The sequence below is a fragment of the Lepisosteus oculatus genome, chromosome 28 (assembly GCF_040954835.1).
Source record: "Lepisosteus oculatus isolate fLepOcu1 chromosome 28, fLepOcu1.hap2, whole genome shotgun sequence".
In the NCBI taxonomy this organism is placed as follows: Eukaryota; Metazoa; Chordata; class Actinopteri; order Semionotiformes; family Lepisosteidae; genus Lepisosteus; species Lepisosteus oculatus.
Window position 1 is genome coordinate 1,189,691 of NC_090723.1, and position 23,587 is coordinate 1,213,277.

A 23,587-nucleotide genomic window follows, 5' to 3' on the forward strand; every position below is an offset into this window, starting at 1 on the left:
GCATAGGAAAGAATCCCCAGGTTGCACAGCCGTGTCGGACCAGCAGAACACAGACTGAAGGTCCAATATCAGAAGTTGGTGTTGACTCAGCATCACTTTGCTTATCAAACCAAGAAAACTGATTGCGCTGAGTCACTCATAATCCACCTCCCTGACCAACGATACCATATATAGACCACACTATACTGCCATGTGCCAGTGTTGTGCTCTGTGGGCCTGATGGTGCTTCATGTCCACTGTAGATCTTAGAGTAGATATGCAAGATGGGTGAGAGAAAAGATGACAGAAGCTCAAGAACCCCAAACGAAAAGAAAATTAAAAATAAGCAAAATGCATCCATGCCACAAATGTGAAATTACGATGTTTTTTACATTTATTTTTTGCATTCTTCTGACATTCTCTGTGATCCAAATCCTAGAGGATGATCTCATTTATTCTATATCATTATTTATTGTTCAGACTAATTTTTCGTGTTTAGATTTACCGTTCAAACAAATGACTCTAGTGAAAAGGTTTTTCAAGTATTAATGGAACAGAATTAAGAACAGAATATAATGTACTTATAAATACTGTAGGTACACTGAGTAAAATATCACAGGATGCAATTGGATGCTAATACTGCAACAACCCCCCCACTGTGAAGAGAAAAGATTTTCTGCCATTCAGCCTCTGTCACATGACCTGACGATTAAAATGTGGATGTTGAGCAGAGTGTGGTAACCATGGTGATTCTATGCGCTCCGGTACTGGAAGGAGTGTGAAGGATCTTTAGTTATACTAAGTGTTTGGGACCAGAGACTGCGAGTGGACAATGCGTTTCATCAGTAAATGGGAAAAAAAATACTCGTATAAAATATATTTATCAATATTCATTATACATGCCCTTAAACTTGACTCTGCTTTTTCACCCTTTGCTGAGATGTAATTTTCTATAGTTCATTATTCTGTATGCCAAGACATCTCAAAGCTTTACAAATTACAAAGACTTAAGAAACGGCACTACACAGGCAGTAATACAAACATAGAAAGACATGACAAGCTATATCAAAAGAAATAAAAAGCAACTTTAATGAGTTTAAAAACCTATAAAGACTCGGAATCTTCTACAGCATTTATTAGGAAGAGCATTTCAAAGTTGTGGAGCATTATGGCAAAACAAGTTGTAATCTCCAATGGTTCCTAGTTTGGGGGACAGACAATAAACCAGCATCTATTGAGCAAAGTTGCTGACACAGCCTTGAACATCCTCAGCTCCTTTCACTGTGCTTGGAGATTTCTAGACTAGGTGGGGTCCTAATATTCATTGCTGTGTCGGGTTACAACTAGACCATTTGGCTCTTTTAGCATGTGGTAGTTAGTAGCTAATTAATTCAAGGATCTCAGCCAGCCATTTCTTGAAAGATGCCAGGTTAATACCTTCAACATGGCTGGGTAACTCTCACAACCATTTGGGCAAAGAAAGGCCTTCTATTCTTGGTTTGAAATGCAATTGCACATATTATCCACTTGTGTCCTCATGTACATTCTGAAGAAACCTGCCTGCTTGACTTTTGTCAGAGTCTTGTTGAGATTTTGAATACTTGCATCAGGCTCCCCTGTCGTCCTTTCTGTTGTAGCACAACATGACTTGCCATCACAGAATTCACCTGCCGTATCCTCCATGAGGACAGAGGTGCAGCTTTTGCCTCTGGGGAAGAGTGTGAAATGAAATCTTTTGCATTTGTTTTGTGTTTCCAGGTCTCGTGCACGTCGGGGATGAGCTGAGAGAGGTCAATGGAATTTCTATTATCCACAAAAGGCCAGATGAAATCAGTCAGATTTTGGTATGGGAGCTGGAATTCCGTTTTGCTTTTTCCTTTTGTTTTCCTGTGCTCCAGTATATTGGATTGGATCTAGAATGGGATGCATGTGATGTTAAACATGATTGTGCTGAAACAGGCTAGTCTGCTTTAAAGCAACCACAAGCTGTAGGCTTGTTGACTCTTTAAAGAGTTCGAAATAGAGAATGAGATGAGCTGAAATTGAAAGGAAAATTGTAGGATGGAATAAAACACCTGATAATGGGAACAAATCAAGCAAAAAGTCACCTATATTTCTAGGACCTCATTAATTGCTAAATTAATTGTTTAAATGGTATCAGGAAAACTTCTTGGACTGCTCTTGTACATTCGTGTCACAGCTGTTTCGGAACTCAAGATATTATAAAAATCAGTCCTGCTTTTGTGTTTGTTTTACTAAAACCTGTGTCAAATTTAGATTAAGTTAAACATTTTACCTACTCTGACATTTCTACCATTACTAATCAAGCAGCAGACTTTCATTGTAGTTAAAATTCTTTATCTTACCGTATATAAGAATAAGGCAATTTACATGCTATTATGATGGAGGGGAGTCTGGTTGGAGATTCAAAAATGTCTTTTGTCAACAAATACAACAGGATAATTGAATTGAATTAATTGAATTAAATTAACCTTTATTGCCCCTAAGGGAATAAATGGATGTCTTGCACTTCAAAAAGCTCATAAACATATAACATATATGAAAATAATACAATACTACTACAATACCATAATGTAAAACAACATTCAACAACATCATCTTCCAGTATCCCTAAGTTAAAATTATCTTATAAAAAGTCTAAACACAATCAGAATAACATGAAATGCATGGAAAATAGATATTTTTTAATCTTACTGTAGTTTTTGATACACAAACAAAAACAGAATCTGTAGTTTGCTGTTTTGTAGTTCTGGATTTTCAAAGCATTTCATCCCATGGCTGAATTTGCTCCTAATTTGCTTGTGTTCCTCCCCTATTCTAATTCTTTTTGTTCTCTTCTACATCTGCTTCCAGTTCTTCTCCTTCTACTTAGAAACATAGACAAAATATAGACGTGGAAGCCATAAATAAAATATTCACTTATTATAAGTAATTCTTGGGTTTTAAATTGGCTCATTCTGAACATTATCTGTCAAATTATCTGTCAAATCTTTTACTTTTTGAGGGATGGATTTTGATAGATTTCTCATAGGAGGATACATTCCTCCTATGATACAGTCAGGGTCCAAAATAATTCAAAGGATTGATTTATTTTTATTCATTCAGTGCCAGTATACGTGACAGCTGAATTTTGTGGAGTCACAGGCTTCTATTAAACTGAGGTTCTATCCAATTTCTTGTGTTGAAATGGATTGCTTGCCAAATCCCTTCAAAGATTTCTCTCTCTTTCAGTCCCAGTCTCAGGGGTCAATAACATTGAAAATAATCCCTGCAATAAAGGAGGAGGATCGTCTGAAGGAAAGCAAGGTGAGGCCCTTTTCTCTTCCTCTGAGTTACAAAGGGAAGCAACAGTGTATAAAAACCAGTCTGCCCATGTTAAAAACACTGAATTTAGCATATACTGTATATCAGCCATGGGCAAAGCTGATTCTTCAGCGCCATCCAAGGGTCCTGTGGCTCTCAGCTTCTGTTCTGCATTATTTCAACTAGTTATCTCATTAGGAAGTGAAATAACCTTCTTTTACAGGTCTTAATCAGTTGGTAATTGAGAAGCGAAGGAGCCTTGGAATTCCGAAAGACGAAATAGTCCTTTTACAGATGATGATAAAGCATGATACGGATCAGTGGCAGAAACACTAGACTATTTCAAATGCAGGGTAGAATTAGAAAAGCACGCTACACCACAGAGCAGCAGCAGACCGTGTCGCTAAAGATCATAGTGACTTTCTGCCGCAGGTGTACATGAGAGCTCTCTTCGACTACATCCCTTCGGAGGATAAGGCTACGCCCTGCCAGGAGGCGGGACTTCCCTTCATGCGTGGCGACATCCTGCAGGTGGTCAGCCAGGACGACCCCACGTGGTGGCAGGCCAAGCGAGTGGGGGACAGCAATCTGCGGGCCGGACTCGTCCCCTCCAAGCAGTTTCAGGAACGGTAAGACATCAAGGTCAACCAGAAGGAGATGTGCTTTAATTGAAATGCACAGTAGAAAGAAAGGGGAATTAAACTGGAATTACATTGGAATTACAAGAGATTCTCAATAATTCTCAGCTTTAACATTAAAAAAGGGTTCGAAATGAGGTCAGATTGTTTTGGAAAAAGTTTTTAGGTTTCAAAGAAGGTGAGAGAAACCTAAAACTCCTAAGAAGCACTTTCAATTTGTGAATTTAATGTTGACCATAGCATCAAATAACTGTTAAAGGAACAAGGCTTGGAAGCAGTTATTCTGGCAGGTTTCTACCAAGCAAAGGCTCCCAAAATCCCGAGCAGCCAGTTCAGCCCTGGATGAATGGATGAGGCCGTGCCTCAGCCCTCAGCAGGACCAGAGGAGGACCAGCAGGTGCAGTGCTGGCTGGATGGAGTCATAGATATTCTTCTAAAGCAGCCAGTCCTGTAATTGTGCCAGTCAGCTTGGTGCTGAATGTTATTGTACTGCTTCTTTCTTATTTTTCTGATGATCACTGGATATGTACTTATTTTTCAATATATCTTTTTAGGCGTCTAGCTTACCGGATAAAAATGGGAACACTGCAGAATCCCAAATCACCCAAAAGACCCCTTTGTAAGTCTTCTTTTCATTATAATTATGATTGCTGTTGTTGCTGTGAAGTGTCCTCTTCGTTTCTCCTCATCTGCTCCTATATTATGACCTGAAAAAAACAGAACAATTCCAGTGATATCAGTTAAGCGGCTTCGCTGCTGATCCAGATGTCCAGCCAAAAAAGTCTAACCTGAAAGTATAAAAGGACATTTGTGATAGGAAATGTGGTGTTTTCAATCCGCAGTGGTGTGTCATCTGCTGTCAAGCAGTCGGGAGGAGTAAGCAAAAGGACTTGACTGTTTAATTCTAGGATCATTATCCTGCATTAATCTGATTCCCATCCGATTAGCTAAAGCCAGTGGAGAAAACCATAGCTAAGCAATATGTCATCTTGCAGTTGTTTAGCAGTATGCATTTGTACTACAGCACCAAGCCTGATGCCAATGGAAATTCTGTCAGATCAGGCCCAGACAGCCTTTAAAAAGGGGGAAAGCTTAAGTTGAATTTATTCTCTGCCATGTAATATAACAGTAGCAGACATTATGGCTGTATGGCTTTTGAAAAAATACCAGATAAACAGGAAATTATTGCTTTTGTGTTTTACATTTTTCTCCTCATATTTTACAGCGTGACATAATCATTCTTGTTCTGCATTTCATTTGCAATACTATTGGTGATGGAGGTAAAGGTCAACAACCCCCTTCTAAAAAAAACACATGACATCCACTCAAAGCCTTCTATATCAATTTCCCTTCGGGATCAATAAAGTCTTATCTATCTATACTGTAAAAGAAAAGACCAGTGACCACTGCCCTTGCAGATCTTTAAAGTCTGTGCTGAAACAAACAGCCCAATGTCAGGGTTACTCTATACATACCCCTTTTCTTCTGCATGTAGGCCATAGTCGATGGTGAAAATGACAAACTCCAGGTGTTGTATTTGTGATACTCATTGCCTACCTGCAGACAGCAAAGTTTAAATATAGAACAGAGTCATTAAGAATGCAATGTAACCATCTGTGTACACTCAGCTGGGCATCAGTAACTGTAACAGCAGTCATCTCCTGTTTGAGTGCACTCAATGCTCTTTCTAAATTAGGTGCAAAGGTTTATGACTGTACGCAAAACATTGAAATTCTATATACTTCCTCATTTTAAACTTTGGTTCTTGAAGAAAAATGTCATTAGTGCAATGCAAAAATGACAAATTTCACTTCACTGTCCCAGTACTTGTGGTTTTCACTGTACAGTATATCCCTTTATTTGTGTATGTTTCTGTTGATTGCTCTGGATTTCTGTGCTGTACTGTCCTCCTCATGTACTGGAGGATATTTGCCTTTGTTTCTTTTTAGAGGAAAGCAGGGTTATAATAATAACTTGAGGTGACGATGGATATTTCTAATTGTGTACAATGTCTTAATCAATGACAAGTGTGTGCTTTTCTTCCTTTACTGCAAACTTTAGATGATCAGGCTTGTGACAAAGGTGGGTAGTGACATTCTTAAAATACATAACTGTAATTAATTTTAACTATCAATTTATTTAAACATAGTTATGGAGCTCAAAGTTCTGCTTTGATATAAAGAATTATGGAGAAAATCAATGTTTTGTATTAAGAACGGTGTATCCAGTAATTGTAACTAACACCCCGCTGGTTGATTCATTACAGTAAGTCTTACATTATATAATCATTTTTATGTTCCTGGTGAACAGCAGGGAACAATTCTGACTGGACATCCTTGGAAAAGCACTTGATTACTCATTAGAACATTTAATATGCAGGGCTTTTATCAAGAAGCAGAAATTGATTCACATTGAAAATTACAAAAAAAAGAACTATACTGTACACAGCTTTTCTGTTGCTAAGTGCTCTTCAAGCCCACCGAAAAGGCTCGGCAACTGAAGCATTGTGTGCTTCACACTTTCTTTCTGCTTTGCAGCCTAGGATTGTCCTCTGCCTCTCCCTTTTCAGCTTCCTTCTCTAACGTCGTTTAGAAAATTAGCCTGACTCTTCCAGCAGCTGTGCTGTTCTGATGGACAGTGCCACCACACACCACAGGGCGCCGCATCCACTCATGGGGGCATCGTCGGAGTCTGTGACAGCTTGCATGAGCGCGTCACCATGGAGCAGAACAGCGTGAAACTGTTCAGTGTCCTCGGGCAGTGCCCACGGGAACCTGTTTCCCATTTTTAACAAAGTGTGTGGCTACTAAGTGCACAGTTCCATCAGGCCGGAATGGATCATGACCATATGTATCCTGTATACAGCATGTAGGATCAGCAGTTCTCCTTCAGGGGCACTCTTACACAATTCAGCAACAGCTCCTGCTCAGGTAAACACAGGTAAACAAGAATTTAGATTCCCTACGTGAAACAGGTACCAAGACCTAACCTAATCACGTAACTCCATCATTTGATTCTTATGTTTAATGTTGGGAGTGGAAATGAGAATGGTCGAGAGGCTATAAACCTGCACCGACCAAGAGGCTCACACTGCTATTTGCACGGAAGACAAACCCGTGAACGAAAGGAAAGGGCACCCAGGGAAATTAATTACACAACCGGACATAAAGTGACAGGAGCTCTTCCAGTCTGAGGGGCGTGTCTCAGTGTGGCTCCCCGCTGGTGCTTGGTATTTCCCTGGTACATTGTATGTAAGTATGCTCAGCCAAAGTAAAAAAACAATCTTTATATAATAAATATCTAAAAGCTACAGTACTTCTAAGAAGGTTAAGCCTAATATTAAAAACAGAGCCCACCATATCCATCGGCTGTTAGCAGAGTATAAGAAATAAAAACATGAAGTATCATGAAGTAAACGATCTGAAGAGTTAAGTTATTCGAGACCTCTGGTAACGCAAGCCCACCACAGAGTCACTGACAAAGGGAGTGATGCAGGTAGCCTGTAGTCTGTAGTAGGATCCAGGCCTGTATTTTCTACACAGTTCGTTCTGTATCGACTTCACTGACTTGTTTCCAATTCCTTATCATATTGATTTGTGGTTGAAAGTCTCTTGCTATTCAAGTTGTCATTGCTGTGTTTGTATTTGTTCAAATTATGCTATGTTTTTAAAATCCCCCTCCCCTCCCCCACGATGTGTGTCCAGGACCATCCTAAGGAAAAGCAATGGGTCACCCAGAAAGAGATTAAAATGCAAAATTGAGCATGTGTTGATTATATAAACAGTGCAGGAAGGCTCCGCGATCACAGTGCAATAATTGCCAAGCCTGACAATTGCACGCTGAGCTGATTACACAACATTTGGTGATCCCTGGTGTCGGTGAGGAGGTCCTTGGTATCCTGGCGGTGAGATCGCCGGGTTTCAAGGGAAGGAGCTTATCTGATGAGGGGGCCCTGTGCCTGTGGTGCTGCCTGTTTTCCTTCCTCAGGCCAGGACAGATTCTGCAGTCCTGTTGGCATCTCTGTAATGGTCTCCTCCTGCTTTTAAGCTGAGGCTACCTGGCCGCCTCTCTGCCCGCCTGCCTGCCCACCTGCCTGCCTGCACCAGCACCCTGAAACCACCTCCCAGCTTCCCACAGTGACTCCAGAACCTCTCTCCCTCTGCTTACCCCACTTATCTCCCTGCTTGCTTCCTTACAGAAGACTGTGACTGTGAGGGCTATTTCAATGGACAGTACATAGGTGAGCGCATGCCTTCTTAGCTTCTTTGCCAAAAGCAGCTCAGCGGTCTTGAGCAAGTGCGGCCAACCCGGGGCGCAAGGGGAGAAGGGAATTGTGGGAAAGGGGGTGGGGTGGTCTCCAATAAGTATTACAATAAGAGAGAATTGAATTCATTGTGAGGTTTAGCACAGATCACCATTTTCAAAGAACTGTAAAATAAAGAAATATAATCTGAAAAATCATTTAACTCCCTGTGTGTGAATGAGGAGCTTGATGATAAAATGCACTGGCAAATTAATTAATTGGCTGATGAATCGTGGACAGGACAGAACTCTGTACTAAATGCCCTTCAATGAGTGCTACCTTCATTTTGGCATTTGTCCTCCTGTATAAAAATCTTGAAGTTTACTTTAGTTTCATCCAGTCCAATGGGACCTTGGAACAACTATTTACTGACCTAAAATTTATTTGACATGAAACTAGACTCATCAAATTGTGTCCTGCATATTTCAACAGACATTGATGTGACTAAGAGTTTAAGTGGCTTAGCTTCATTTGGAATATCACCGATCCCTATGGATCTCTTTTTTAAAATTTGGACACCTAAATAATGATTTTAAATCGAATAAAAATAAAGGACAGAATGCACTTTTCCCTCTCTCCTTTGCTCATATCCTATCCTGTGTTCCTTCCCTGGTACAATACTTCATGGGTCTTTTAAGATGATCTAAACAAGATCTGAGCTGACAAAACATTTTGGACAATAGGGCTTGCTGACAGGGAACCTTGAACAAGAGTTTCCCTGAGATCACTTATTATAGTTGCAGCTGTTGCTGTCATTGGTAGAGCTCTTCAGAGTAGTGGCAGCTGACCTTTCTCCCAGACTTGGGAAAAAGGAAGCTGAGTTCAGTAGTCCTCATCACAGCATTTCTACTGTGCAGACTGAGCCTCTCTGAGCTGACCTCCATCCATCCTGATCAACAACTCTGTATGTGAAATCAATTTTAAATTTGGCATATTTGGATACCTGTATATCACCAGTTCTCCTGCTCTCACGCTGCTAAATAATTTTGAAAAATGTGAGACATTCTAATAAGACTGTAAAAAATAAAGCTAAGCTGTAAGCACTAAAAAGCAATCAATCACAAATCTAATGTTTGTGTCAATAAAGTCACAAATGATAGATCATGTGAGAGGAAGACATTATCTAATTAAGGCAGATAAACATACAGTATAATAATATGTATTACACTGTACATAGACTGCAGTTTATTTGGCAAAATACTTCTGTTTAGATCATGAAACAGGCCCTGCTCCTGCTTGTGTGAGCTGTGTGGAAAAATAACACTGTGCACTTGAATGGAAAGAATAAGGCTCTGAGTCTGGAAGCGCTGCACATATAATGCACGTTTTCCTGGAGGTGTAAAGTTGGTCTAATGGTCTAATACTAGTTATAGTTTCTCCAAAGTGTAAACCAGTTGCGCCGTCCTGTGGACAAGCTTTTTCCTGGGAATTTTACACAGGTACGGTTACCATTTTATTTAGGCCCAGTTGTCTCATTGCTTGATTTTAATTTGTTTCCCAGGAAATACAGGTTTTGCTCTTATTTTACAATCACCTTCAGCCTAATTTGCTCTCAAGGATGCTCATATGTGCTTGTTTTTTGTTTTTTTTTACCCTTTCGCGATGTGGATCCGAGGATCCTTATGGATTTGATTTTTGTGTTAATTTGTGCGAGACAGCATTTTCACTCATTGATGTTTGCCAAAACCTGACCTTCTGATCGACTGTGCCGGTCAAACTTCAGCCATATTTTATGTTAATCACTTGGTGAGATTCACAAAGGAGTGGTTCAGTGTCAGTTGGCATACAGACAGAAAATTTAAAATAGGCAGAAAGCTGGACTGCAGTCAAGAATTCCTGATTTTTATAAATTTACATTTTAATAATCTCTATACACAAATCCCCCCCAGCTCCTAAATGCTCATGGAAGGGAAGGAGACCCAAAACACAGCATTTCAATGCAGCTTTGCAGTGTGACCTGACTGATGATGTGGGTGGAACTAATGAAACATAAACTGTTATCGAGGTCTTCAAATACAGTAGATCAACCATAGCAGATACAAATATTAAATTGATAAGAAAAGTAATTAAGAAATGGGATTATCTCCCTTGGTTTTATAATCTATAGAGAAACCAGTATTAACCTCGTAGTTAAATATGTTTTGGATTTTTGTCTGAAGATTGTATCAGGTGGACCATTATGACACGAGTCTCTTTGTGTTTAATTTGTTTTTTGTTAGAAACACTTCTTTCTCCCCATCTCCCACTAGCACACAGTACTCATAGTTAAGATTGGATTTGTGACATAAAGAGCATCTTAGATTTTTTCAAACCATGTGGTTATTACAGCACGAGATTAATAGTGTTAAAGAGCATAAAAACACAAGAAAGGTTATAAACGAGAGGAGGCAGAGCCCTCCAGCCGTCTCTTGAAGGCCAGGGAATCAGCTTCAGGACCATGGCTGTGTTGTGTGTGTGCCATACAAAGGTTGTTCACAACCCTTTGAATAAAGAGTTTGAAGATGTATGAAAGATACCCAACCATAAATGTTGAAGCCAATACTCTGGCTTTGCCTAACATATGTACTATACATATAATGTGTGTGGCCTAACTCTGGCCTGTAAAGTAGTTAACTGGAACTAAAATGTCGTCATTTTGGTCCATACATCTACATTAAAATAACAGAAGTGAATGAACTTGATTTGTCCTTTGTATTTGTAGCAGAACCCCGCTGGCTTAAGTCTTCTAAACTGTGTCTGGATGTCTCTCTGCTAGCTGGCCTTCGGAGGAGTTTCCGTCTGAGTCGCAAGGACCGGCAAAATGCAGAGGCCAGGCTGCCCGATCCCAGCGAGCCGGAGTTCCTCACTTATGAAGAGGTTACACGGTACCAGCAGAAGCCTAATGAGAGGCCCAGGCTTGTTGTGCTCATTGGTAAGCCAGTAGGCCCACTGTTATTTCCACGTTACTGATATCATTACTGGAAACAGGAGAGGTGTGGGGATTTCACTGCAGGGAAAGTCATTCTGTTGCTTTCAACAACATGTAAAAGGTCAATGACAGAAGTTTATCATGAAGGTTAATAGTAGAGGTCTCTGGTCTGTAAACTGCACACAATCACTGCCTGAGAGGATTGGTTAATGCAGGTTCAGCTGACAGTTTGTGAGATTCTTGGTGACTTTGCTCTGCAGTTCAGGACTTCACCCTCCTGGATGGAGCTGTTAAACATTTAATTTCTGAAGGAGCTTTGAGAGCAGAGCTGCAGAAGTTTTTTTTTAATGATGCAGAATATGGATGCCTATATAGTGTTATCACAGAATACCTTTTCCACAGCTTTCAAGTTAAAAGAATAAAAGATGTGCAGTAGAAACATAGCAAATTGGGATAGTAATCTATAAGTATAAGGCAGGATCTACAGGTGTAGTCTGTGCAGCTGAAGATAAAGTGCAGTTCTCATCTTTATGGAAAGACGCATACTGTATACCTGAGCACCTACTGAAGACATGTTGATCTGTGCCTGTAATACTGCAGGGTCTTTGGGAGCTCGGATCAATGAGCTGAAGCAGAAGGTCATTGCAGAGAACCCTCAGCGCTATGGAGTAGCAGTTCCACGTGAGTCATGCTGTGGCCTTGTTTCAGAGAGAAAGCACATGCTGAGAGAGTTGTATAACACAGTGAAGCATGAGCACAGGAGACCTGAGCCTCCTGTGTTCAGCTCATTACTGCTGCTGATCGCCCTCATAACACTTCTACCACAAGGAAAGGTAATAATAAAAACAGATACTGCAAGCCCCTCTTTTGTAAGTATCAGTGTGGATAGAACTGTTACTTAGAAACAGTTTATTATGTAATGCAACATTATAATCCCTTAATCATGATGATCAAATCTTACAATTTCTATGAGACATGAATGTTTCATTCCATGTATTATTACACAGCAATAGGAATAACAATGACGTTACTATTCATAACTAACATGAAATATTAACAAATATTAAGCCGTCATAAATATCAATAAAAACCTGACATGTACTGGTAATAAGTTATTCATTTTTAATAATTAATCATTTTTGTTATTAAGCATACCTACAGAAAACAGTGGTAATTGTAATTTAAAGTAGCAATTTTAATTTAGAGAATATCTGCTTTCCACTGCTGTTTAAAATGCTGCATGTCCAGATTATAAGAATAAAAACTGAATGAGGAGTTTTGGAGATGTGATACTTCTTTGTGAAGGCTGCATCAATAAGCTAGTCACAAAAATGTTGTATAGAAACCTTTTCCCAAAGAACAGCTGCACATTAAAATGAATGTTACTAGACGATTGATTTTATCTATACACCATATGAAATATATGTTTTTGACAGTTTTTACATACGCAATGAATTCACTTTCAATAACAGCAGTAGCAATAAGTCTGCCTGTAGAAATCCATTGAAAACTTCTATAACAGCGGTCTTAAGCTCAATTGGTTCAAGTGGTCTTCTGGGTTTTGGTCCACCCACATTCTCTGTTCCATATTTGGTCTACTTATATAATTAGCTGCATAAATATAATACTTCTCCTTCAGGACTTTTTACAGGTAATTGTCCCTTCTGTATAATGAAGTGAATGCCTTGTGTAATTTACTGAAAGGAAACGTGAAAGGATTATGTGAACGTTCCTGTATATTTGTTTTTAGAAAATGATTAGGTTTAATCATTTAATTGACTAATCAGGCTGGCAAAAAATACCCTTCTTGAATTGTATTTGAAACACCTGGTCTAGATTTTTAAAACAAGTGTATAAATCTCTTGGTTTTTGAGATATCAGAACCATTTTGTGTCTTGAGCTAAAAAATACCATATGTTCCAAGCAAAACTGAGAATCAAGTTTATGTAAAACTTTTAAATTTAAAAGCATTTAAAATTAAAATCAACATTTTAATTAAAATCAACATGCTGCATATGCTAATATCCAATATTTACTGTCCATATTGTCTACCCAGGTCAACTAGTAAACATTTCCAGCATGTTTCCTTTTCTAATTAAATTCACAGTGGGCAGCTTGATCATCACGTCTCAGGGACGGCTGCTTCAACAGCAGACCCTCTTGGCTTTGTGTGAAAAAATGTCCTTAAAATGGAAACTTACCATGTGTGTATACAACGTGACTAACCGCTCATCACAGTAAGATGCTTAGTGATATTTGAAAAGTACAAAAGAGTTTTGTACCCATGTGAGAGAAGAGATTAAAGATTAGGGGGTGACGTTGTCACTCGTGCTGACTTGATAAATGGAGACAGTGTGAAAGGAGGAGGTGGGAGTTTAGCTTGTTTCGAGATGATTCTGTTTTATGAAAAGTCTGGCTCAGTGGAACTGCAGTAAACAGAATGCACTTTCAACCTCTGTTGAATTGCCAGCAATAAAGCAAAAGAAGGTCGCCTTGCAGCCCTGGGGTCCTGGGTTCGAATCCTGGGGTACTGCAGTATCTGCATGTTTGCATGTTCCTCCCTTGTTTGCATGGGTTTTCTCCCACAGTCCAAGACATGCTGGTGTGTTAATTGGCTTCTGTAGGAATTGGCCCTGTGGTGAGTGTGTGTGTGTGTGTCTGTGTGTGTTCTGTGAGGCAGTGGCGTCCCATCCAGGGTCTGCCCTCCCTAGTGCCCGTTGCTAACCAGGTTAGACTCCAGTTCCTCCATGACGCTGAATTGGATGAAACTGTTAGAAAATTGATTTTCAGAAATGTGTCCAGAAATGTGAAAACTGCTGGTCAGTAAAAATGCTGGTCAAACTGAGATGGTTTCAGCTATGTGAGAGTTTCAGTGATTTAAATCCACTTCTTACTTCACTCTCCTCCTGCAACATCAGGCTGTTTAGCACAACAGGGAAATTACCTGTAGTGTGCACAATTGAAGCAAACATTGCTATTTGCACTGGACTGTGACAAAATGTTTAAGGTTGAAATTCTTTTTGCAAGCTTTAAGAAAAGATTTCAGAAAACATAACGTAATATAATATAGTTTAGGTATAGCCTGAACAACAGTAGCAGTACACGATTTAGCTCACTCCAGTTATACTCCAAACACAATCTGAAGAAAATTAATGCACCAGCAATATGAATAGACCCCTAGCAAATGGCCTTGGCAATAAATGAACAAATCCAGAATTCCCCTGAAGCAGTAGCTGAGGGTCTCTTAAGTTGTCAGTGTTAGGAAGAAAATGTTTTCTAGTACTGTGTTGTTCCGGATTGCGGCTGTCTCCAGTCTTTTTTTTTTTGTTCTATTGGGTAAATGTGCTTATTGTCTGTATGTAAGCAATGATTTCTAAATAGTTTTAAACTACATTTCAATTGCCTTCTATATTGAGTGACCCATGTGCCATATTTACTGTGTTGAAGTAAGGGATGAAAGCAAGACTTCCGCAGTACAGCGTTGTGAATAAAGCAGCAGGTGTCTTTAATATGCTGCATAAAAAGTGTCATGACACAAAGCACCAAATGGAACAAACACAAACACAGCAGTGTCCGTTAACTTAGCCTTGGGCATCCTACAGGGGCTGACATCAAAAGGCTGATATTTTCATATCCTCGGCGCAGAGCTGCAAAACATTCGGTTGGGAGAGATTGTTGTGGAGTTTTGGAACAGCCTGCTGTGCAAGGGGAGTCTTGATTCCATCCCTGCTGGTGTTGCGGGAAAGCTGCACTGTAATGCACTCAGCAGTTCAGCTAGTGCTCGTGTCGAAGAAACCTGCCTGAGCTCTTCCTCTCTTGTCTGAGACCCTGACCCCCATTGTCCAGTACCTGCAGTCACTAAAGGAGCCCCTGGCATCTGCCTTGCATTTCCAGATACCACAAGACCCAAAAAAAGCCACGAGAAAGAAGGCGTGGAGTATCACTTTGTCTCCAAGCAGATGTTTGAAGCAGACGCTCAGAATAACAAGTGGGTTTGATCAATTAATCCCGTTAGGTATGCTTGCATGAAGAAGCAAAGCATCCATCGGTTCTGCACAGCATTATCTCCAGAGACCTGGGGATTATTTCAGTTTCAGCCTGTCATGTTTGTAGTACTAGAATTTAAAACCCTGTTGCCTCTGGCAGACTCCCTCCCACAACAAATGGAGGAAAAAAAATCCCATTCATCCTTGTTTCTCCTCCTGGCTACTCTGCTTTGTTATCCCTACATTATGTCTGACCACATTTTCACAACCATCTTCCATTGTGTTGAGGGTAACAGCACATGCTACATGCTTCTTTGGAGAGCAAAGGAAAACGTGTGTTTTGATTACCAGGCCAATAATGAATTGTGAAAACAGAGTGCTTTTAGTAAAGTAAAAGGCGTTATTCAGTTGTCACGGCACAATGCCTTATTTCATGACTATCTTGGTGCAAATAGTGCCACCCGTACCGTATATACATCCTGTCCTGTATATGGGGGACCCCTCAGTAATAAGATTTATTAAGATGATAGTAATTACTATAGGGATTGATAGACCTCTGGTAAGTCCTGCAAGGTTTTGATGTGTCGTGTGTTTTGGTTTAAAATATTCTGAATTTCAAACCCAGAATCTTCACCACTGCAGCTCCTGTGCTCACAGCCTGTGTTGTTTGCACAGTCAGATTGCAGCTCACTGGAGCGCCTTTGTCATCAATTATGGTTTGTCTACTGAAAGACGTTATGTAAAAAAATTAAGAGAAAAGCATAATCAATCATGAATCAAGTTTTACAGCTCAAGAAAAACAACTATTCTGTGATAAATGGCTCCCTTTGAAAGGAGGCTCAGATTTTTTCCCACACATGCGAATGGTTTTGTGAGTCACACACGGATAACCAGGAATAGGAGCTTTCATGTCTTTCATGTCTTTCATGTTTTTTTCATCCTGTTGTTCAAAAAAAACAAAACTCCAAATACAGTTTAGGAAATGTAAGACAACAGAATTGCGACTTAATTGTCTTCTTCCGACCAAAGCAAATTCTTTTTGTTTTCCTTAAGACAGAAAAGATGGAGCACGCATGCAGTACTAGCACATACCATTTTATTATGATATAACTCATACACACAGAAGGAGTCCATCTGACAAGTGTTCATCATTTCAGTGCTAACCCTGTATCAGGCTAGCCTGAGCAGACTCTTGTTCGCTGTTGCCCTCCACAAATCCAAGGATCAGCTTGCGTCTTGCTGTCATTCCTGTATTTGTTCAGGTTCATCGAGCATGGGGAGTATAAGGAGAACCAGTACGGAACCAGCCTGGAGGCCATTCGGTCTGTTCAAGCGAAGAACAAACTTTGTCTGGTGGATGTACAGCCAGAGGTAAGGAACCTCTCCCAAACAGAAATCGGCAGCAGGGTGAAGACCGCCCCGGGACATTTTATTCTGAAAACTCAGACCTGGAAGGGGCCTTTAACGTGATTTGGGTTCCACCTGGAGGGTAGGCATTGCAGGGGTTGTAAGGTTGAATCTGAGCTATGTCATTGTCATAGGTAACTGGGGCTTCCAGTTTTCGTTTGTGAGTTGACCCAGCACTGGGTTTAGACATTGACCTGATTTCCTGTGCTTTGCTGTACAACAGTACCCTTTGTGGATTGACAGCACCTGTGGTACTGTCAGTGAGAGTTGCATCTGTTCTAAGCCTTTGAGCATTCATTTTGGCAGACGAGAACTTGTTGTCATCTTTGATCTATGCTATCTAGTATGAGGGTTTCAGTAGAGAGTTGGGTGGATTAGGAATACTACAAATTACTTAATTTTATTGCTGGATCAGCAGAGAAAACTTGAGGTCTAGAATGCAAAACTGTGTAAGGGTCATTTGTTGTATTCTGTTGTTTACCGTCTTACCCAAGGGTACTTAAATAATTGTGTCATTGTCTCATCCTCTTATGCTCACCTCACAGCGATCTCTCTTACTAATGCTCCACTCAGATCATCAACTGTTTGGAATTACAGAATGATTCACTAGGGTATTGTATGCTAATAAAGAACAAATGTCTTGACTTGAGATGTTCCACAGGGATAACATTGACATAAACAAAGGCATTTACCATCTTCAGTGTCTGTTTCTGCACGGAGAATTAATCTGCATCTTCATTATCTGCATAATCCTGGAGTGAAATGAAATACAATACACAATATCTGCAGTGTTTTGAAAAGATAGAATTGTAGTTTTCTGATTTGTGGGTTTGGGGTAACATGGTGGCACAGTGGTCAGCATTGTTGCCATGCAACCCTGGGTTCAATTCCTGGGGGTACTATTCTCGTGGAGTTTGTCTGTTTCCCCTTTGTTCATGTGGGTTTCCTCTGGGTGCTCCAGTTTCCTCCCACAGTCCAATGGCATGCTGGTTGGTTTATTGGCTTCTGGGAAAATTGGTCCTGGTGGGAGTGTGTGCGTGTCTGTTTTTGTGTGTGTGGACTGACGTCCCATCCAGACTGTATGCTGCCTTGTTGCCCTTTGCTTGCCAGGATAGGCTCCGGCTCTCCCATGACCCGAACTGGATGATGTGGTAATCAAACAGATGGGTGGATTTGTTGTTTCTAGTCAAGGATCAAAACCAGAACTATTTGACAGGGTAGCAGTTGTGCTGCCCCTTAGCTGAAAATGACATTTCTGGCTGATATTTCATTGTTTTCTAATCAGGTGCCGCTTGATAAAGCTAACTCCTGCTCTCCCTGTTCTCTCTTGCTCTCTGTCTGGTCCTCTCACACACTCTCGTGTCCCACAGGCACTGAGGAGCCTGCGCACGCCAGAGTTCAAACCCTACGTGATCTCCGTCAAGCCGCGCATCCCAGAGAGCCGCCACCGCCGGAGTGCAACCTCCCCAGGGGCTGGGGAACACGGCAGGATCACGGTAAGGGACCTGAACCCAGTCTCGAATTCTCACATCTGCTTGATGCCTGGCTAATGATGTAAATTAACAGAAGTTCTGGACAAGGTCAAATTCTAATCTCGCACACCTGCTCTCCTGTGTATAAATACTCGCTAGTTACCCCCAACTCTGCAGACCCCCTCCCTCCACCCCAGCTACACTCTTGCAGCTGCCTCCCTTCCTTCTCTTTCCCTCCCTGCCTTCTCTTTCCAACTTCCACTTTCTTAGACAACGTTTTGTACTGGGTGCAATAGTGCCCAAATGATAAAGCACGAAACTAGTGCAATATGTATTATACAAACCTCGGAGGAACCCCTGAGGTTCTACTAGTTGAATGGGGAGTTCCTACTGTTCTGGTAAGTGAGTGTATCAAACATCTGGAGGCTTGTTTACCTCATCTAGCTGTCACACAGCACCGTGCTTGTGCCCGCCTGGTTAGTTCTTAGTGCCATGTCCCTTTGACAATCGTATTGACCCCCTTAGGATGAAGACCTGCAGGAGATGCGACAGTCAGCCATCCTGATTGACCAGCAGTACGGCCATCTGGTGGACAGAGTGCTCATCAAGGAGGACACGCAGAGTGCCTGCGCCGAGCTCAAGTCCATCCTGGAGAGGCTGGAGCGGGAGGCCTTCTGGGTGCCAGTCAGCTGGGTGCGGACCTAGCCAGCTGCTCCTAGGGATCCCATTGACTCTGTACAGGAGGCGCCCTGGGCCTCATCTCTGACTGGTGCTGTGAAGCTGGGAGCAGTACGCATGCTGTAGCCCTATTAGAGACCAGCTGCAAGAGTGACCTCTGGGTAACTGGAGGGGAAATGTCACTTTGAATGATGATGGAAAGCTTGAGTAACAACATGGAGAGACCATTCAGACATCCAGATATGCACTCCTGCACCTCCTAGCTCACCTCAAAAAGAGGTGGCAGATCTACGCACTCCAGGCCTAATATACAGTATGTCCAGGTTTCCACACATCTGGGCTTATATGGGATCTGAGATATAAATACCTTTTCTTCAGCAGAAGCCAAATCAAACTGGTCTGAAAATGGATTTGTCTGCTTAGGCATGTGATCTGAAACTGCCGATCGACAGGAATATACTGTACTCTCCTCCACACAGCCTCTTTACAATCCCAGGTCTGTTCACTTTGGCTGAAGTGTTATCTGTAGAGTAAAAAGAAGGACAGGTGTACTCCCAGAGGACCTCGACTGGACCTAGACCAGGCAGAACGGATCTTCCTTAACTGCTGTCTCTTGCAGTGGTGTAGCCAGAGTCTGATGTTAAAACAGAAAAAAGGGGATGATTCTTATTTTCATCAGGTTTCATTGTCCCTATTGAAATGTGTTTTTATATCAGGACGGTTGGAAAAAGCCATAAAGTGTTTCCTGCTTTTTAAGTGCAAAAACAAGAAATAACAGTGGCTTATTTTAACAATCCAAACAACAATTACTAAACCCCAGTTAGAGGCCCACACTTGATTGTGTCCAATTTTTGAGTTTGATGAATCTGCTTTAAGGGATTAAATAACCTCAGAACAACCACATATCGATTTTTAAACTAATTTTTAAAAGTATCCCGAAAAAATTGGGTTCATTAATGAAAAATGAAATCTCATCTGGAACAAAACTGCACAGTTTGTTTGGAGTTTGTACTCTGTTCTTTGGGTGTAGAATCTGTGATCCGACCGGGTGAGCGAATGACTTTTTCTGTACATCAGGTGACTACTGGGCATAATGAGAAACTGCTCCCCCCAGCCGAAAGCAGACCCCACTGCAGCAATGCTCATGCCAACACTCAGAGGATGAAGATAATGCATCCTGTCATCTGCCTTTTCTACCTCTGTAAACCCCACAGTAAAGAGAGGACCTTTCCCAAGAATTCAAAATCAAAGGCACTGACAGTCCACCTAGTGGACTTCTTCAGAATGAACAGTGTAACATTAACCATGGGACACAAGTGAAGACTACAGGGAATAACCTAGGAGAGGAGGCACTTCTTCATTCAAAGGAATCTGGCGGTATGGAACCCAGCCATTTTGTTGAAGCTGATACACTGGCTTATTTCAAACTGGATGGGACGCTCAAATCAGTTCGCTGCTTAACAACCTTATGGGTTAGATGGGCTGATGAAATATTTGATTCCTCTTTTCATAAGAAAGCTTATGTTCTTATTACAACTGCAATAGTGAGAGTGCTGGATAATAGATAGATGAAGCTGTCACTGATAACCAGGCAGCTTTGTGTTGAGAAGCAAGATGATACCAGACTGGTTTAAGTTTGTCACGTCCTGGTGGCACTAAGCCAATAGTACGCCAAGGTCTGTTGGATATTGCTCACAGCTGGCTAATGGCATCATCATCTTCATCTTTTATGGTGACTTTCATAAGGTGGACAGGAAAATTTCCTTTGAGACAGAAAGCTGTTTGACTGCTCCAGTAGTTGCATGCAGGCCTTGCCAAAACTGCAACTGGGAATTTATTCTTATTCTGTATCTCTTGGGGAAAGGTGTGACATAATGCGTTGGCCAAACTGCACTTGTCTTCACCCTAATAACTTTAAATAAAAAAACTCTGAACCAGATTTCCAGCAACATTCCCAGTGGGAAATAGATTGAGGTCAGTTCTCAGTGTGAATTTTTATATATCTTACTGACAAGCTCTAAAAGAGAACCATAGCCCATACATTTGTCTTTAATCTAATAAAGAGGACTTTGTGCAGACAGAATAGAGAAGTATACAGCAGAAATTATATTTATTTCAAGGGAAGTTACCAATTTATTTGTTTTTTTATCAGAAGATTCACCTGGGAATTGAACCCACAACCTTCCAGTTCTGAGTCCAGAACCATAAACTTTATGCCATAAAAATAACATTATAGTTTTACGAAGAAAAACTTATCCCAGGTTCAGGGGATAGTGATAGAGCAAGGGAATTTAGGATAGAGAATAGGGGATGTGTCTTTGTACAAAGAATCACTTAGCTTTTAGTTTACCGACCAATCAGAGTGAGAAAAACGGACTTCACTTGTTTTCTTGTTTGTGTATGTACAGTATCTCATTTACAGAACAATTTCAGACCTCTAGAATCATGACTTCAGAAATGCTGGATTACTAATTGCAATACGAATGTGGATCTTGCAGCCTGGGTAGGATCCCAGACTGGGGCACCTTCTCAGTGGAGTTTGTATGGTCTCCTTGTGTCTGTGTGGATTTTCTCCAGGTGCCCCAGTTTCTTTGTACCTCCAAAAGATACACTAGATTATCTTGTGTCTGTAATTTATCAACATGGGTATGCCCAGTGATAGACTGGTGTCCTATCCAGGGTGTGGTCCTGCCATGTGCCCAGTGATAGACTGGTGTCTTGTCCAGGGTGTAGTCCTGCCATGTGTCCAATAATAGACTGGTGTCCTGTCCAGGGTGTGGTCCTGCCATGTGCCCAGTGATAGACTGGTGTCTTGTCCAGGGTGTAGTCCTGCCATGTGCCCTATACTCTCATGTGACCTTTGCTGGGAATAAGCAGGTTTCTGATAATGGATGGGTAACAGGACTGAATGAAAGATAAATAATTGCTTTCTGATTAAAGACGTGCAGTAGTGTGGATCCTGGTTGCATCAGTAGTCCTCATGTGACATCCGTGCTAGTCTGCTATTAACACGAGATCCTCAACCATGTGGTGCTTCCTTACCTCCGGGACATTCAGGGTAAAAATGGAACAAGCTACCCAGTGAACAGGGAAAAACACACACATTACTTCTGTTTAGCCATATGAAATGATGGTAAAAATGCAATGGAAAACTGTGTAGGTAAGCCATTTTCTGACTTGATACCACAGGGGCCCCTGTCATTTACTGTATATGGATTTCTAGATGTGTGGAGACTGTTGACTAGGGTTCATGATGTCCAGTGGCAACTCAGGGGCTCATTCATGCAGATAAAAATTCCCTATACCCAAACCCATGATTGATGGGGATAAGGAAACAAAAATACAGAGAACTCAGAAAAACAGACCCTGATTATTGCATTGTTAAAAAGGAATAACATTTAAATAACCAGAACTAACAAATAACTAAGTCAGCACGCTGGCCAAGACCTCCCTTTAGGGTTTCACCAGTGCTAACACTGGCCTGTATGAGGATTCTAGCTGTTTTCCACCCTGGATGATGACTCATTACCTCTGCTTCCTCAGATACACTACCTGCTGAAGACCAAATTCTCTTTTAACAAAATCTGGAGGCATTAATTTCACAATCAGGCATGTGTACCATATAGCTCTCAAGCCATCAGGGGGTAACTTAATCTGAATAGTTACTGTATATCCCAGATATTTGATCTTTAGGAAAAAAAAACTTTTTGGAAAGTGAAAAAAGATGCAAAAGGCAAAATACTGAGAGACCTTGCTATAAAGGCAAACATGAAGAAGCTGTACAACTATTAGCCCATACTATAATTGTAATCTGAGCTAAAGATCAGATCTCGCTTTCTTGTAAATCAGATATGCCAGTCCACTTCCAGAATAGGTTTTCTCTTCTCATCTTTATACAGTGATAAATCTTGGCCAGCAGGGGTCTCAGTCATCACAAGCTTATCAGTGGAATTCTACTCGTTCCCCTTACAGTATATTAGTACTATACAACCTAGTCTGCCACATTGTATGAATGCGTTTTGATGTGGCTACTGGATGCCTGATCTTCAAGCTTACCCTGTGTTGTAATAAAATAAGACCTGAAAGAAAATGTTTTAGTAAACCTGTACTGTAGCTTGTAAAATGATCTTCCATGTGGGACTTGTAAAGTGATTGTGAGAACAGCTGTAGTAAAATATCAGTGGCATAAAATTTTCACAACAGTGATGTTTTGCTTTTCTGTATTCCCAGATTAGTTTTCCATTCGTACTACTTCTTATAATTATTATTGTAAATACCCACTAAATCACGAGGAACCAGAACTTTTTGGTGCCTCTTAAGAGAAATAAGGAAAGAGTGAAGATATTATGTTGTGAAACAATTGGTTATTCTGTATAATTATACAGAATTACTGTAAAAATATGATTATGTAATATCATTTAATACGAATAAATCTACCCTTTTTTCTTCAAAACCAATTAAATTCTTCAGAACACTTTCTAGAGCCGCCTGGCAGTTCTGATGTCAGTATATTCAGTCAATACAGTATTTTTCTTTAAAATATTATGTTTACATATTGCTCATCCCTTTTTACAGGATTAGGACTGTAAATTAAAGCTGAATTTTCTCTGTACTTCAGATACCACACCTTAAACAGCTTTTCATCAGGATTTCCTGAAGATGAACAAACCATACATGCTGTACATATTGACATTGTCTGTACTCCCATTAGTGAAATAACAGAGGAAAACAGACAGTCCAAGGAGAGTTTCATTTCCTCTTGAACCATAAACCATTTGTTTCTCTCATTATATCAATAGCATTGTATTTTCTCTCTGTATAATCATCTTTTTTCTCCTACCGTGACCACCTCTGGGATTGATAACGACATTTTCCCTGCAGGGAAACCTATC

General features: G+C 40.7%; 1 protein-coding gene and 1 long non-coding RNA gene across 4 annotated transcripts in view; one reads left to right on the plus strand and one right to left on the minus strand.

The window, feature by feature from the left end:
- Positions 1-22,068, plus strand: part of LOC102689627 (MAGUK p55 subfamily member 3) — a 41,447-nt gene extending 19,379 nt beyond the window's left edge. Inside the window, exons 8-19 of one of the 3 annotated variants that reach the window (XM_006638096.3) lie at positions 1,738-1,823; positions 3,232-3,306; positions 3,736-3,932; positions 4,496-4,560; positions 6,003-6,023; positions 8,140-8,181; positions 11,000-11,155; positions 11,753-11,833; positions 15,047-15,140; positions 16,401-16,509; positions 17,916-18,041; positions 18,543-22,068. In XM_006638096.3, the coding sequence (XP_006638159.1) occupies positions 1,738-1,823; positions 3,232-3,306; positions 3,736-3,932; positions 4,496-4,560; positions 6,003-6,023; positions 8,140-8,181; positions 11,000-11,155; positions 11,753-11,833; positions 15,047-15,140; positions 16,401-16,509; positions 17,916-18,041; positions 18,543-18,722 (1,232 nt within the window). In that variant the 3' untranslated portion in view covers positions 18,723-22,068. The remainder of the gene's footprint in view (positions 1-1,737; positions 1,824-3,231; positions 3,307-3,735; positions 3,933-4,495; positions 4,561-6,002; positions 6,024-8,139; positions 8,182-10,999; positions 11,156-11,752; positions 11,834-15,046; positions 15,141-16,400; positions 16,510-17,915; positions 18,042-18,542) is intronic. The other 2 variants (XM_015362007.2, XM_015362008.2) reach the window with 2 other exon arrangements.
- LOC138225483 (uncharacterized) lies at positions 3,883-4,815 on the minus strand. The gene is made up of 3 exons (XR_011183914.1): positions 4,730-4,815; positions 4,509-4,648; positions 3,883-3,965 (listed from the first exon to the last, which is right to left on the minus strand). It is a non-coding gene; the product is annotated as an uncharacterized lncRNA (long non-coding RNA).
- Positions 22,069-23,587: the final 1,519 nt, after the last annotated feature.